The sequence below is a fragment of the Perissodus microlepis genome, chromosome 15 (assembly GCF_051167445.1).
Source record: "Perissodus microlepis isolate ML-2025 ecotype Zambia chromosome 15, ASM5116744v1, whole genome shotgun sequence".
In the NCBI taxonomy this organism is placed as follows: domain Eukaryota; kingdom Metazoa; phylum Chordata; class Actinopteri; order Cichliformes; family Cichlidae; genus Perissodus; species Perissodus microlepis.
In genome coordinates, this window is record NC_140475.1 from 2,951,298 (window position 1) to 2,963,420 (window position 12,123).

The 12,123-nt window shown below is 44.5% G+C and overlaps 1 protein-coding gene across 1 annotated transcript; it reads left to right on the forward strand.

Annotated features, from left to right (window-relative positions):
• The first annotated feature begins 4,433 nt into the window (after nucleotides 1-4,433).
• LOC146371404 (uncharacterized) lies at nucleotides 4,434-9,488 on the forward strand. Its single transcript, XM_084953322.1, has 3 exons — nucleotides 4,434-4,717; nucleotides 5,320-9,104; nucleotides 9,399-9,488. Exons 1-2 carry the CDS (start codon nucleotides 4,434-4,436, stop codon nucleotides 8,750-8,752), a joined length of 3,717 nt encoding a protein of 1,238 aa, XP_084809448.1. The 3' UTR covers nucleotides 8,753-9,104; nucleotides 9,399-9,488.
• Nucleotides 9,489-12,123: the final 2,635 nt, after the last annotated feature.

Sequence of the window (12,123 nt, forward strand, 5' to 3'; positions counted from 1 at the left end):
CGAAAGGAGGCAAACAGGCTTGAGAGAAAGCTGCACAGGCAAACATTTCATTCAGAAAAAACACAAACGAGACGTAGATTTGACTGACGCGGCGCAAAAGGGGTTCAGAAGCACAAACAGAAAGACAGGTATTAACAAACTGTGCTTTATCAGTTTAAATTAGTCTGAACCCTGAGATGGCAGAAGAGTCTCTAATCCTTTTTCCCTCAGGCCTTAAATCACCTGCCATCCACAAAGTCACCGTCCATCCCACAGGAAAACACTCATTACAGGCTGCCATTACGTTTGACTGCATCTCTCGCCATAACCTTGAAACACTGTTCACTCAGCCAAAAACACCTCATTCCAGTGGGAGAGCCAGGTCAATTGAGTCAATGTCGAGTGACTCCTTTCTTCCATGGGCTTTTTTTGTGGTGGGGGGGATAGAAAATGTTACTTCAACCCAGGTGTAGGTGCATCACATGAGAACATAAAGCATAAAAGCAGTGGGTGTAACTACATGCATTGATCTCACGAAAGCCTGCCGAGGGAATTACACCTGAAACGAAAGTCATGCACAGAGAGCGAGACAGATCCTGCAGTCACTGAGTCACTGTCCTTGAAGACTTCCATAAAGATGTCCTTTATGATAGCGACGTGTATCATGTGAGAATGTGTCATCAGCTAGCTAAAAGACACAACCAAAGAAATCAAGGCCACGCGTGTTAGCAATCTCAGAGGCGTGGAAAAAAAGAGGAGCGTCTCATCATTTATTTCCGAGAGATATTTTTATGTTTGAAGTTGTAAAGAGTAGAGATCAGTTGGGACATAAAACCTAGACATTTTCAAGGCATCGTTGCACAATTTTTCTCCTCTCTTAAACAATTTCACACTTACAACAGCCTTGTCTTTAAAAATTCAAAGCACACATTTACTGTCAAATCAGAATATATGTACTCATTTGAAATGCATCATGTATTGCTCATTCTTTCTTATTTAGCAGCAAATTATGTTACTGCTTTGCGTTAGACATAACCGTACTCCACTCCATAGTGCTGATCCATAACAAATCCGATCTGCATTTTTCTGCTACTTCATTTGTAATGGAAAAAATACCCCCCCCCACCCACCCACCCAAAAAAAACCCCAAAAAACTCCACACACACACAGCAGAGAGCAACTGATGTCACGGGAGACAGATGACAGAGGAGGGGAGCGGTAGCTAATTTCATGCCTTGTATTTTACTGTCATGCATGGCTAATTCACAGTTCAGGCCAGCGCAATGAAATGCATGCCCTGTGATCTTTCACAGCCCCCACCCCCTCCACACACACACACACACACACACATACATACGTACACATACACCCCTTAACCAAGGCTGCAAGTGGTAGCGTCTGAGTTATCTTTATGCGGTGGGGGCATTGGTGGGGTGGAGGGCCTTGAAAATCCATATTCCAGTTTACTTTCATACAGTGCTAATTCGGAGAAAGCCCGATAAAACCAAGGGGAGACAGTACTGGCAGTTCCATTTGGGTTCGCTACCCTTGACTGGCTCTGAGATGTAAATGAATATCCACTCTAGCATCCGCTGTGCCTTTTCTGGTCTTTAATACCTTTGTCATAACACACTACTTGGCAGAAAAAAAGAAAAAAAATACATATATATATCTATAGATAGATATATAGATATTTGAGAAAAATACATTATTTTAAAGATTTTATAAAGTTTTAAAGAACAAATGTGACACTTTAGAGAAATTCCACTCTCATGTCTATAATGGTGAGTAATATGTGGTCTGTTTATTCAGCTTTTTAAAGCATAAAATATTGTTTAACATAAGATTTTTTTTGTTGCTCACCCCATGACAAACCATTTCCAAATAAGAAAAGATATTTTGGTTTAAGGAGACGTCAGCCTACATTTTCGCACATTTTCCAGCCCTGAACAAAAAGCCAGGTGATTCTCGAACATTGGCTCACTGGTGTGTGACTAAGCAAATGAAAAAGACACAATATATGGATTAGACAGCTGTGGAGTTACCCGGAGTCACATTTCTCCTCTTTTTGTTGAGACTAACGTCACATCGCCAGCTCACTATATATAAAGTTGGATACCATTACAGCTCCCTGGAAGCAGGACATCGATACTACGTCGCCGCCACCCAGTCACTAATGTGCAGACGGTAGTTGCAAATAGTGTCACCACTGCAGTATGACATTACTCAGATATTTGGGCTTCAACTGTGTGCAATCCAAAGAAGAAATGATGTCTCATTCATTCTTTATATATCATCTCTATTCTGTCCCTCCTGTTATTTCTAAGGTATGTTTTTTCTAAGTTTGTTATATGGCGTAATCATTCGTTCTGTAATTAACTGTTGCAACGTGTCAGAAAATATGTTTATTCCTGATCTTGTCTGGGCAAAGCCTGCCATCTAGTGGGTTGACAGGGTCGCGCCATGTTAGAGCGCAAGCAGTGGTTTTCTCCCAGGGCTCGACAGGGAAGGTCCATTTCTCTGTGTCTCTGTAATTTCCTGCATCTGACGCCCTTGAAAAGGCATAATCTGTAAGTGTGGCAAAACGGTTTATTGTTCCCACTTATTAGTACCTTGTTCAGCAAAGTAATGAGTTTCTTGTGTGTTTAGCGAGTTTGTTACATTACTAGCACAAGCTAGCTGTTAGCCCTTTGTTTAGCCTGCTAACATGAAGCATACCAGCATGTGGTGTTAGCTGTATCTCTTGACATCTCTGTATCTCTTGATTGTGTAGTGACTGTTTGCATAAGTCAACAATATTTAATGTAATCCTTGTGTATTTGTATGGAGAGTGAATACACTGTATTCTGTTTCTGTTATTACAGTTTTACAAAAAAGAAAAATAAGGATCAGTAAAGCTCTGAAGAATGCCACGCGGTCTCCTGAGTGTTTACTGAAGCCATTTAATGTTTAGCTCACTGCATAAGCTGGATAGAGACATTCAGCTGAGGGCAGAAGAGTAAAAAGATTGTCCACGCATCAAGTGCACTGCCAGGATCCTGAGACACTCCACTCCAGCGACAGCAATCATGTCCAACCACGGAGACACCTCGCAGCTTTCACAGCTGGAAGTCAGGTCGGAATGCAGATCAGCAGCTTCACGCCGGTCAAACAGCTCAGCAGCAAGCCTTGCTGCAGCACGAGCACGAGCTGAAGCCGAAGCTGCTCGAGCAAGAGCAGAATATGCCAAACGCCAAATAGACATGGAGGTCGAAAAGGCCCGGATGGAGGCAGCGCTAAATGCTCTGAAGCAGGAGGGAGAAGCAGAAGCAGCACATGCAGCCGCAAGGGTCCTAGAGGCTGCAGTTCTGGACCAAGCAGAGTCTGTGAAGCCATCAGACATCCCTGCCACAATAGCTGCGGCTGTCAGCCGCACTCAAGAGTATGTAGATACCCACTTCCACAACAACACTAATATGGAAGGTGAGTCAAAACACAGTAGAGAGCAAAAATGTGACTTAGACAACACCCACACTACAGGGCCGGACATATCAGCAGCAGCTGCGCGTGGGTACCCCCCCAGTTCTCCACCCGTTTGGCAGCCCAAACTTCCACCTCCCCATTGGTCCAACCATGTTGGAGCAGCCACACCACAACGACAAGCAGATGTATCAGACCTCGTTGCCCTCCTCTCACGTCGTGACCTACTGACAGCAGGACTGACAGTGTTTGATAACAAGCCAGAGACTTATCTAGCATGGAGATCTATGTTCCACAATGCCACTGAAGATTTAAACCTAAAGTGCAGTGAAGAACTTGATCTGCTTACTAAGTGGCTTAGTGGGGAGTCTCTCCAGCATGCTCTGAGAATCAGGGCTGTCCATGTTAACAATCCAGAAACAGGTCTGCAGCGTTTATGGCAAAGGCTAGACAGGATTTATGGCTCGTCAGAAGTTATTGAAGCTTCTCTGTTCAAACGCCTAGAGAGCTTTCCCAGAGTTACTCCGAGAGACAATCACCTTCTTCAGGAACTTGCAGATCTCCTCCTGGAACTTGAAGCAGCAAAAAACGAAGGATATCTGCCAGGCCTCAGCTTTCTCGACACTCCAAGAGGCATAAACCCAATTGTGGAAAAACTCCCACATACCCTGCAAGAGTCATGGATCAAACAGGGGTCCAAGTATAAGAAAGAACACAGAGTGCACTATCCGCCTTTCTCCTACTTTGTCCAGTTCGTAAATAGCAATGCTGAAATGAAAACTGACCCCAGCTTCATCCTACAAAATTACAGCACTGGGCACATGAAGATAGAAAGGCCACTGGTGAGACAATCACATTTTAGAGCCCCGCTAACAGCAAACAAAACACAGGTTGGCACACCCAGCAACAAATCTAACACTCACTCTCTTGATCCCGACAAACAGTGTCCAGTACACATGAAGCCCCATTCACTTGCAAAATGTAGAGGGTTTAGGATGAAAACACTGGATGAGCGGAAAAGTCTGCTCAAAGGGCTCTCGATCTGTTACAAGTGTCTCTCATCAACAGAACACAGGGCCAAAGACTGTAAAGCTGATATTCGTTGTCTGGAGTGCAAAAGCGATACCCACATCTCCGCCATGCATGCCGGGCCACCCCCTTGGACAAGTGGGAGCTTTGATTCTACACCAGAGGCACACGGCGGGGAGCCAGACATCCCGAGCTCCACAGTGACTACATCTAACTGCACTGAGGTATGTGGACAGGGACAACAAGGACGGTCTTGTTCTAAAATTTGCATGGTGAAAGTATATCACAGCACAGCCCCTCAAATGAAAACGAAAATGTATGCAATTTTAGACGACCAAAGTAATGTGTCACTGGCTCGTTCTCCCTTTTTTGACATGTTTAATGTACATGGTGAAGCCTTTCCATACACAATGAAAACATGCTCTGGCACAGCGAACAAAACAGGCCGTAGAGCTCACGGCTTTGTCATTGAGGGTGTTGACGGAAAAGTGTCCATACCACTACCAACACTGACAGAGTGTAATCAGATTCCTGATAACAGGAGTGAGATACCCACCCCAGAAGCTGCAGCTGCTCATCATCACCTAGCTCACATAGCCGCACAAATACCCCCTCTTGATCCAGAGGCAGATATTCTCCTCCTCTTAGGCCGTGATGTAATTCAGGCTCACAAGGTTCGACGCCAGGCAAATGGGCCCAATGAAGCACCTTATGCCCAAAAGCTTGATCTTGGATGGGTAATTGTTGGGGATGTTTGCCTCTCGGGAGCTCACAGACCCACAGTGAACTCCTACAAGACTAACATACTGGATAATGGCCGCCCCAGTTTTCTCTCTCTCCCTGTGGCAACAGAATCTACACAAAGGTGAAGATCACAGAAGAATGCCCCCTTTTTGAGAGCACACAGGTCAAAGATGAACTGGGCAAACACATCTTTCAACAAACTACTGATGATGACAAAATGGCACTCTCTGCAGAAGATAAGACGTTTCTGAACATTATGCACAAAGAGTTTGCTAAAGATGATGCAAATAACTGGGTCGCCCCCCTGCCCTTTCGTCATCCCCGACGTCGCTTACCCAACAACAGAGAGCAGGCTCTCAACCGCCTCATGTCCCTATGGAAGACATTAAAGAGAAAGACGGAGATGAAAGATCATTATGTGGAGTTTATGAAAAGGATCTTTGACAAAGGTCATGCAGAAAGGGCACCCCCTCTCAAACCCCACCAAGAATGCTGGTATCTCCCACACTTTGGTGTTTACCACCCCCAAAAGCCAGCAAAAATCAGAATAGTCTTCGATTCAAGCGCCCAGTTCGAAAATGTGTCTCTGAATCAAGTGCTGTGTAAAGGCCCAGATCTCAATAACAGCCTTGTGGGCGTGCTTCTCAGATTCCGAGGTGACCCACATGCTGTGATGGCCGACGTGGAGCAGATGTTTCACAACTTCACGGTCAGAGAGGACCATCGTGATTATCTGCGTTTCCTGTGGTTCCGCGATCACGACCTGGATGGAGAAGTGGACGAGTTTCACATGACAGTCCATGTTTTTGGGAATTGCCCGTCCCCCTCAGTTGCTATCTATGGACTCAAGAAAACTGCTGTGGAAGGAGAGAAAGAATATGGCCGTGATGTAAGGGAATTTATTGAGCACCATTTTTATGTAGATGATGGGCTAAAGTCATTTCCCTCTGAGACCCAGGCGATTGACGTCCTTCACAGAACACAAAGGATGCTGGCTCAGTCTAACATCCGCCTTCACAAGATCTCATCCAACAGCCCTGTAGTCGTCAGTGCCTTCCCAAGTGAAGATCTAGCCACAGGCCCGCAGGAACTCCAACGTGGACAACACGCCCCACTCATGCAACGCAGCCTTGGGTTAGGCTGGGACCTGTCGACAGACCAATTGTCATTTCAAGTTGAAATCAATGACAGGCCTTTCACCAAACGTGGTGTATTGTCAGTCATCAACAGTTTGTATGACCCACTTGGCTTCGCTGTGCCAGTCAGCATCGAAGGCCGCTCCATTCTGAGAGAGATTTCTATGGACATTAGCGAATGGGATGCACCACTGCCGAGGGAGAAACAGGACAAGTGGCAGCAATGGAAAGATTCCCTAAAGCACTTACAACAGCTCAAGATCTCCCGCATGTATACATCCATCTCACTATCTGAATCTCAGAGAAAAGAAATGCATGTTTTTTGTGATGCATCCACAAAAGCTGTTGGAGCCGTCGCTTACCTGAAACTCACAGCAGGCAATGGGCTCAGTGAAGTTGGGTTTCTTCTTGGAAAGGCCAGGCTGGCTCCAAAACCAGACATCACAATTCCAAGACTGGAACTTTGTGCTGCTGTGCTGGCTGTAGAAGTGGCGGAAATGGTCCAGCAGGAGCTTCACACTACTATCGATGAGGTGAACTTCTACACCGACTCGAAGGTGGTCCTTGGATATATTTTCAATGAAAAAAGACGCTTTTATGTGTATGTGCATAACCGTGTGGAGCGCATTAGGCGTTCTACCCAGACCCACCAATGGCATTACGTACCCACACAGCTAAACCCAGCTGACCATGCCACACGAGCACTGCCCGCTGAGCATCTGTCTCACTCTACATGGCTTAGCGGACCTGCCTTCCTTACAGATTCAGGCCAACGACAAATACAGAAAGAACCTTTTGACCTTGTTTGCCCTGAAAACGACACTGAGCTGCGCCCAGATATCGTATCCTGTGCCACCTTTCTGTCAAAAAAAGAGCTCGGGACCACAAGGTTCGAGAGATTCTCAAATTGGAGCCGTCTGCTGAAAACTATTGCCAGACTGCTGCACATTGCCAAGTCCTTTAAAGGAGAAACAGAGAGCGCATGTCGTGGATGGCACAAGTGCAACAACTATGCTACAGAAGAACAGCTCCAGCAGGCCAAGGTTACTATCATTCGTGCAGTTCAAAAAGAGGTGTATGCGGATGACATCAAGCGCATGGAGCAGAGTGAGTCCATTCGCACACAAAGTCCACTTAGCAAGCTGAGTCCTTACATAGACGCTGATGCAGTTCTTAGGGTCGGTGGCCGGCTCGCAAGAGCTCAACTGTCAACAGATGAGACACACCCCATGCTCATTCCCAGTAAACACCACATAACCCAGCTCATAATCAGACACTTTCACGCACAAGTATGTCATCAGGGCAGACACTTCACCGAAGGGGCAATCAGAGCTGCAGGTTTTTGGATTGTGGGTGGGAAAAGAGCCGTCAGTAGTGTCATCTTCAACTGTGTCATATGCCGCAGATTAAGGGGCAAGCAACAAGAGCAGATCATGTCAGATCTACCAGAAGACAGAATGTGTACAGACCCTCCTTTCACGTGTGTGGGCCTAGATGTTTTTGGTCCGTGGCCTGTTACAGTCAGAAAGACACGAGGAGGTCAAGCAGAGGCCAAGAGATGGGCAGTGATCTTTACGTGTATGAGCACTCGTGCCATACATATCGAAGTGATAGAAGCAATGGACACTTCATCTTTCATTAATGCTCTGCGCCGTTTCGTTGCCATGCGAGGTGCTGTTAAGCTACTCAGATCCGACTGCGGCACAAACTTTGTGAGTGCTTGCAGAGAACTCCAAATCGACAAGAAGGGTTGTCATAATGACAAAATCAACACGTATCTTGGAGACAGAAGCTGTGAGTGGCAATTTAACCCTCCACATGCATCGCACATGGCTGGATCTTGGGAGCGCATGATTGGCGTCAGTCGGCGGATCCTTGACGTAATGCTGCTGCAGCACGGAAATGCAAAGCTCACACATGAGGTGTTAGTGACATTCATGGCAGAGGTCACTGCAATAGTCAACTCAAGGCCACTTACCACAGTTTCTGCTGACTCAGAGCATCCTGAGATTCTCACTCCTGCCATGCTACTCACACAAAAGGTTGGTGCGCCCCCAGTACCACCAGGTCAGTTCCACGATCAGGACCTGTTTAGATCGCAATGGAGACGTGTACAGTACCTGGCCAACGTCTTCTGGGGACGATGGAGGAGAGAGTACCTCAGCGGACTACAGGGTCGTCGCAAGTGGAGGGCATCAAAGCCCAATCTACAAGTTGGAGATGTGGTCCTGCTCAAAGAGGGACAAGAAAACAGGATTGACTGGCCACTAGGGCTAGTCACAAAGACCTTCCCCAGTCAAGATGGCAGAGTAAGGAAGATCGAAGTCAAGATCATCCGCAGTGGCGAATGTAGAGTCTACCTGAGACCCATCAGTGAAGTCGTCTTGCTGGTACCTAAGAGCTAAGTCTGAAAGACTCTTAATATCCTTTGTAATAGTGGGATTCAGCTTTAGTTGGTGTGACGTCCTGCAGACGTCAGGCGGGGAGTATTCTGTCCCTCCTGTTATTTCTAAGGTATGTTTTTTCTAAGTTTGTTATATGGCGTAATCATTCGTTCTGTAATTAACTGTTGCAACGTGTCAGAAAATATGTTTATTCCTGATCTTGTCTGGGCAAAGCCTGCCATCTAGTGGGTTGACAGGGTCGCGCCATGTTAGAGCGCAAGCAGTGGTTTTCTCCCAGGGCTCGACAGGGAAGGTCCATTTCTCTGTGTCTCTGTAATTTCCTGCATCTGACGCCCTTGAAAAGGCATAATCTGTAAGTGTGGCAAAACGGTTTATTGTTCCCACTTATTAGTACCTTGTTCAGCAAAGTAATGAGTTTCTTGTGTGTTTAGCGAGTTTGTTACATTACTAGCACAAGCTAGCTGTTAGCCCTTTGTTTAGCCTGCTAACATGAAGCATACCAGCATGTGGTGTTAGCTGTATCTCTTGACATCTCTGTATCTCTTGATTGTGTAGTGACTGTTTGCATAAGTCAACAATATTTAATGTAATCTTTGTGTATTTGTATGGAGAGTGAATACACTGTATTCTGTTTCTGTTATTACAGTTTTACAAAAAAGAAAAATAAGGATCAGTAAAGCTCTGAAGAATGCCACGCGGTCTCCTGAGTGTTTACTGAAGCCATTTAATGTTTAGCTCACTGCATAAGCTTGATAGAGACATTCAGCTGAGGGCAGAAGAATCTCTCTTTCAGCCAATCACAAGCCTATCATAATCAATCAGATCAGCGTGTCCACTGAAAGTAGTGAGACTGAAATGATAGCAAATAATCAGATTCCTTTTAACTCAAAAAAATTAAACAGCAAAGAAGCTGCACTTGAAATGTCAAAACAGTTGGTTAGAGCAGCTGTAATCTAGGCTAATTACTGAACCCATCAATGAAAAAAGTAATCACATCACTTTAATGTATTTAAGTGCTGAGCTGGATTTTGTTTACTTAAGAGCCAAGATAATGGTTTCATCTGGTTTCCAGTTTTCAACCTGCACTAATACATTAAGCCCCCATAGTGGTATAGAAGTCGTGCCAATCTTTTCTTTTAACTTAAGGTAAAAAAGGTGAATATTGATTAAAAGAACAATTCAATGCTTGGTGAATTCTGCTTCACAATGAGAGGAAGGATCAAAAAGCAAAATCACTATGAATGCGCATCCACCACAAGCCAGTTATGCCTGTGGTAACTTTTCAGTGATCACCAAAGGCTCCCCTCCCCACCACACCAAATAAGTGAAAAAACAATAAGTGTAGAGGTATTTCACTGGCTGCTGAAGCCCAGGATGTTTGCAAGTTATTAATGCTAAGTTCTCCACAAACCTTCACGTACATTTTTGGTCTCTACCCCCTCAAACTGAATTGAGTTAGCGCTGCTGAAGATCAGAAAGCACAGAAAATGTTTGGAAAACTGAGTGCAAAACTGGGGCAACCATTCTGAGGAACAGTTCTCCTTCACCAGCCGGGGCTAGTCATAAGAGACCAATGGAAGATCGCCGGCACTACTGCGTCTATGTTTAAAAGACAACATTATTGCTATATATATTTAATAATCAATCATTTATAACATTTTGGATTGCTGATATGACCATGTCTACAACATGGATCAAATCCTGATGCTGCTGTGTCCCTTCTTCCTTAGCAGATAATGCCAGGTGATCTGCTACCAGGTACGTGCAGAACCAAGATGCAAATTCTACTTCCAGTTTCCTTCACCTGTCGAAAGCTGTTAGGGTGGCGCGGCCCCATCGCATCACTCACTACCAGAACACGTCATCTGGTTGTAGTGGAGAAGCAGCCATCCTAAGGTGAACCTCGCCTGCAATTATTATGATAATGAGGTCCATTTCAGTACACTGGCTGCCTGTGGTACGTTTGAGAGAGCCATGAATAGAAGATGGTGAATGGAGACTGAAGGGGAAATGAATAAAATCTGGGGTTTGATCGCCTTGGGGAGCCTCCATGCATAAAGATGAAAGCACAAGGGCCAACGTTGTTCCAACGAATCAATCAGACAGTGGTTTGAGGGCGTGGCTGGCCTGGCAGTTCCCCAACTGTCACAGGAATATGTCCCACACACAGCTGTGTGTGAGTAAGCCCACTGATAATTATGGACAAATCACATGGCACATCACTGACACAGACATGCACAAACCAGAATCCACATAAAAAAAATCCCAGGCAAAAGGTATGAAATATGTACAGTTCTGTTGGCCTTACATGATCAGAACTCGGTTACACCATCAAGAGCAGATACATTTACTTCTCCTTTTTCTACTTAGTTAAGCAAAAGCACCACCTCATTTTAATCTGAGTTTAAATGTAACAACTTTGCTAAAAAATATATATATAAATATATATAGTTTTAAAAATACAAGATTTTATAAGAGTTTAGAGTTTATTACATACTTGCTGTATTAGACCTCACCAGGAACCATCCATGACTATTTTAGTTTAATTCAATTCAGTTTCAAGAGTTGCCTCAAGGTGCTTTATATTGTAAAGATGCCAAAATAGCAGAGAGAAAAGCCCAACAATCAGATGACCCCCTATGAGCAAGCATTTGGCGACAGCGGGAAGGAAAAACTCCTTTTTAACAGGAAGAAACCTCCAGCAGAACCAGGTTCAGGGAGGGGCAATGATCTGCGGCAGCCAGCTGAAGGTGAGGGGAGGGAGAGAGGATACACTGTGGTAGAGAGAGAGAGAGAGTTTAATAACTAATGATTACATTTTGTAATCAGTGTTTTTTCCAAAAGTGAGAGTTTCATGCCTCTAAACACAACAGCAACAAATTCCTCAGTTATGTATTGCTCTTAGTTATTTCGAACACACAGACAGAGGATTGGTCAGATTGTGTAGACATAGGCTATCCTGCCAGACACAAGCAGGGGGGTGGGGGGTGCTTACCCAAACATCACATAAATCTAAAAACCCTAACATAAGTCCACAAATAAATTTACAAACTAAGATTCCCTGATTATATAAAAAATACAATTCGAATTCCCCAAAAAGAACAACAACTAATTATTTTACAAATTTTCCAATGTCATGTCCTCTACTTTCAGTCCACTTTTTCGGAAACACAACAGGTAAGTATTATTAGCAGAAAGAGGAAAACCAGAGTCAGAACTTTTGAGTAAATGTGTGCACCAATATTAGAAAATAACTAATTTCAATAAAAGTATCAAAGCAAGATTATGTTCCATCTTATTTAAACATTTTTATTAAAAATTTAAGCTAGCTAGCTAAACTAAACAACACATAGCCTTGTGACGATGAAGCA

Excerpts from the sequence above, each read along its gene's own strand:
- LOC146371404 (XM_084953322.1), top strand. The coding sequence starts at position 4,434 with ATGAAAACACTGGATGAGCGGAAAAGTCTGCTCAAAGGGCTCTCGATC. Across the intron at positions 4,718-5,319 it reads GGACAGGGACAACAAGGACG|AATCTACACAAAGGTGAAGA; the intron begins GTCTTGTTCTAA and ends CTGTGGCAACAG.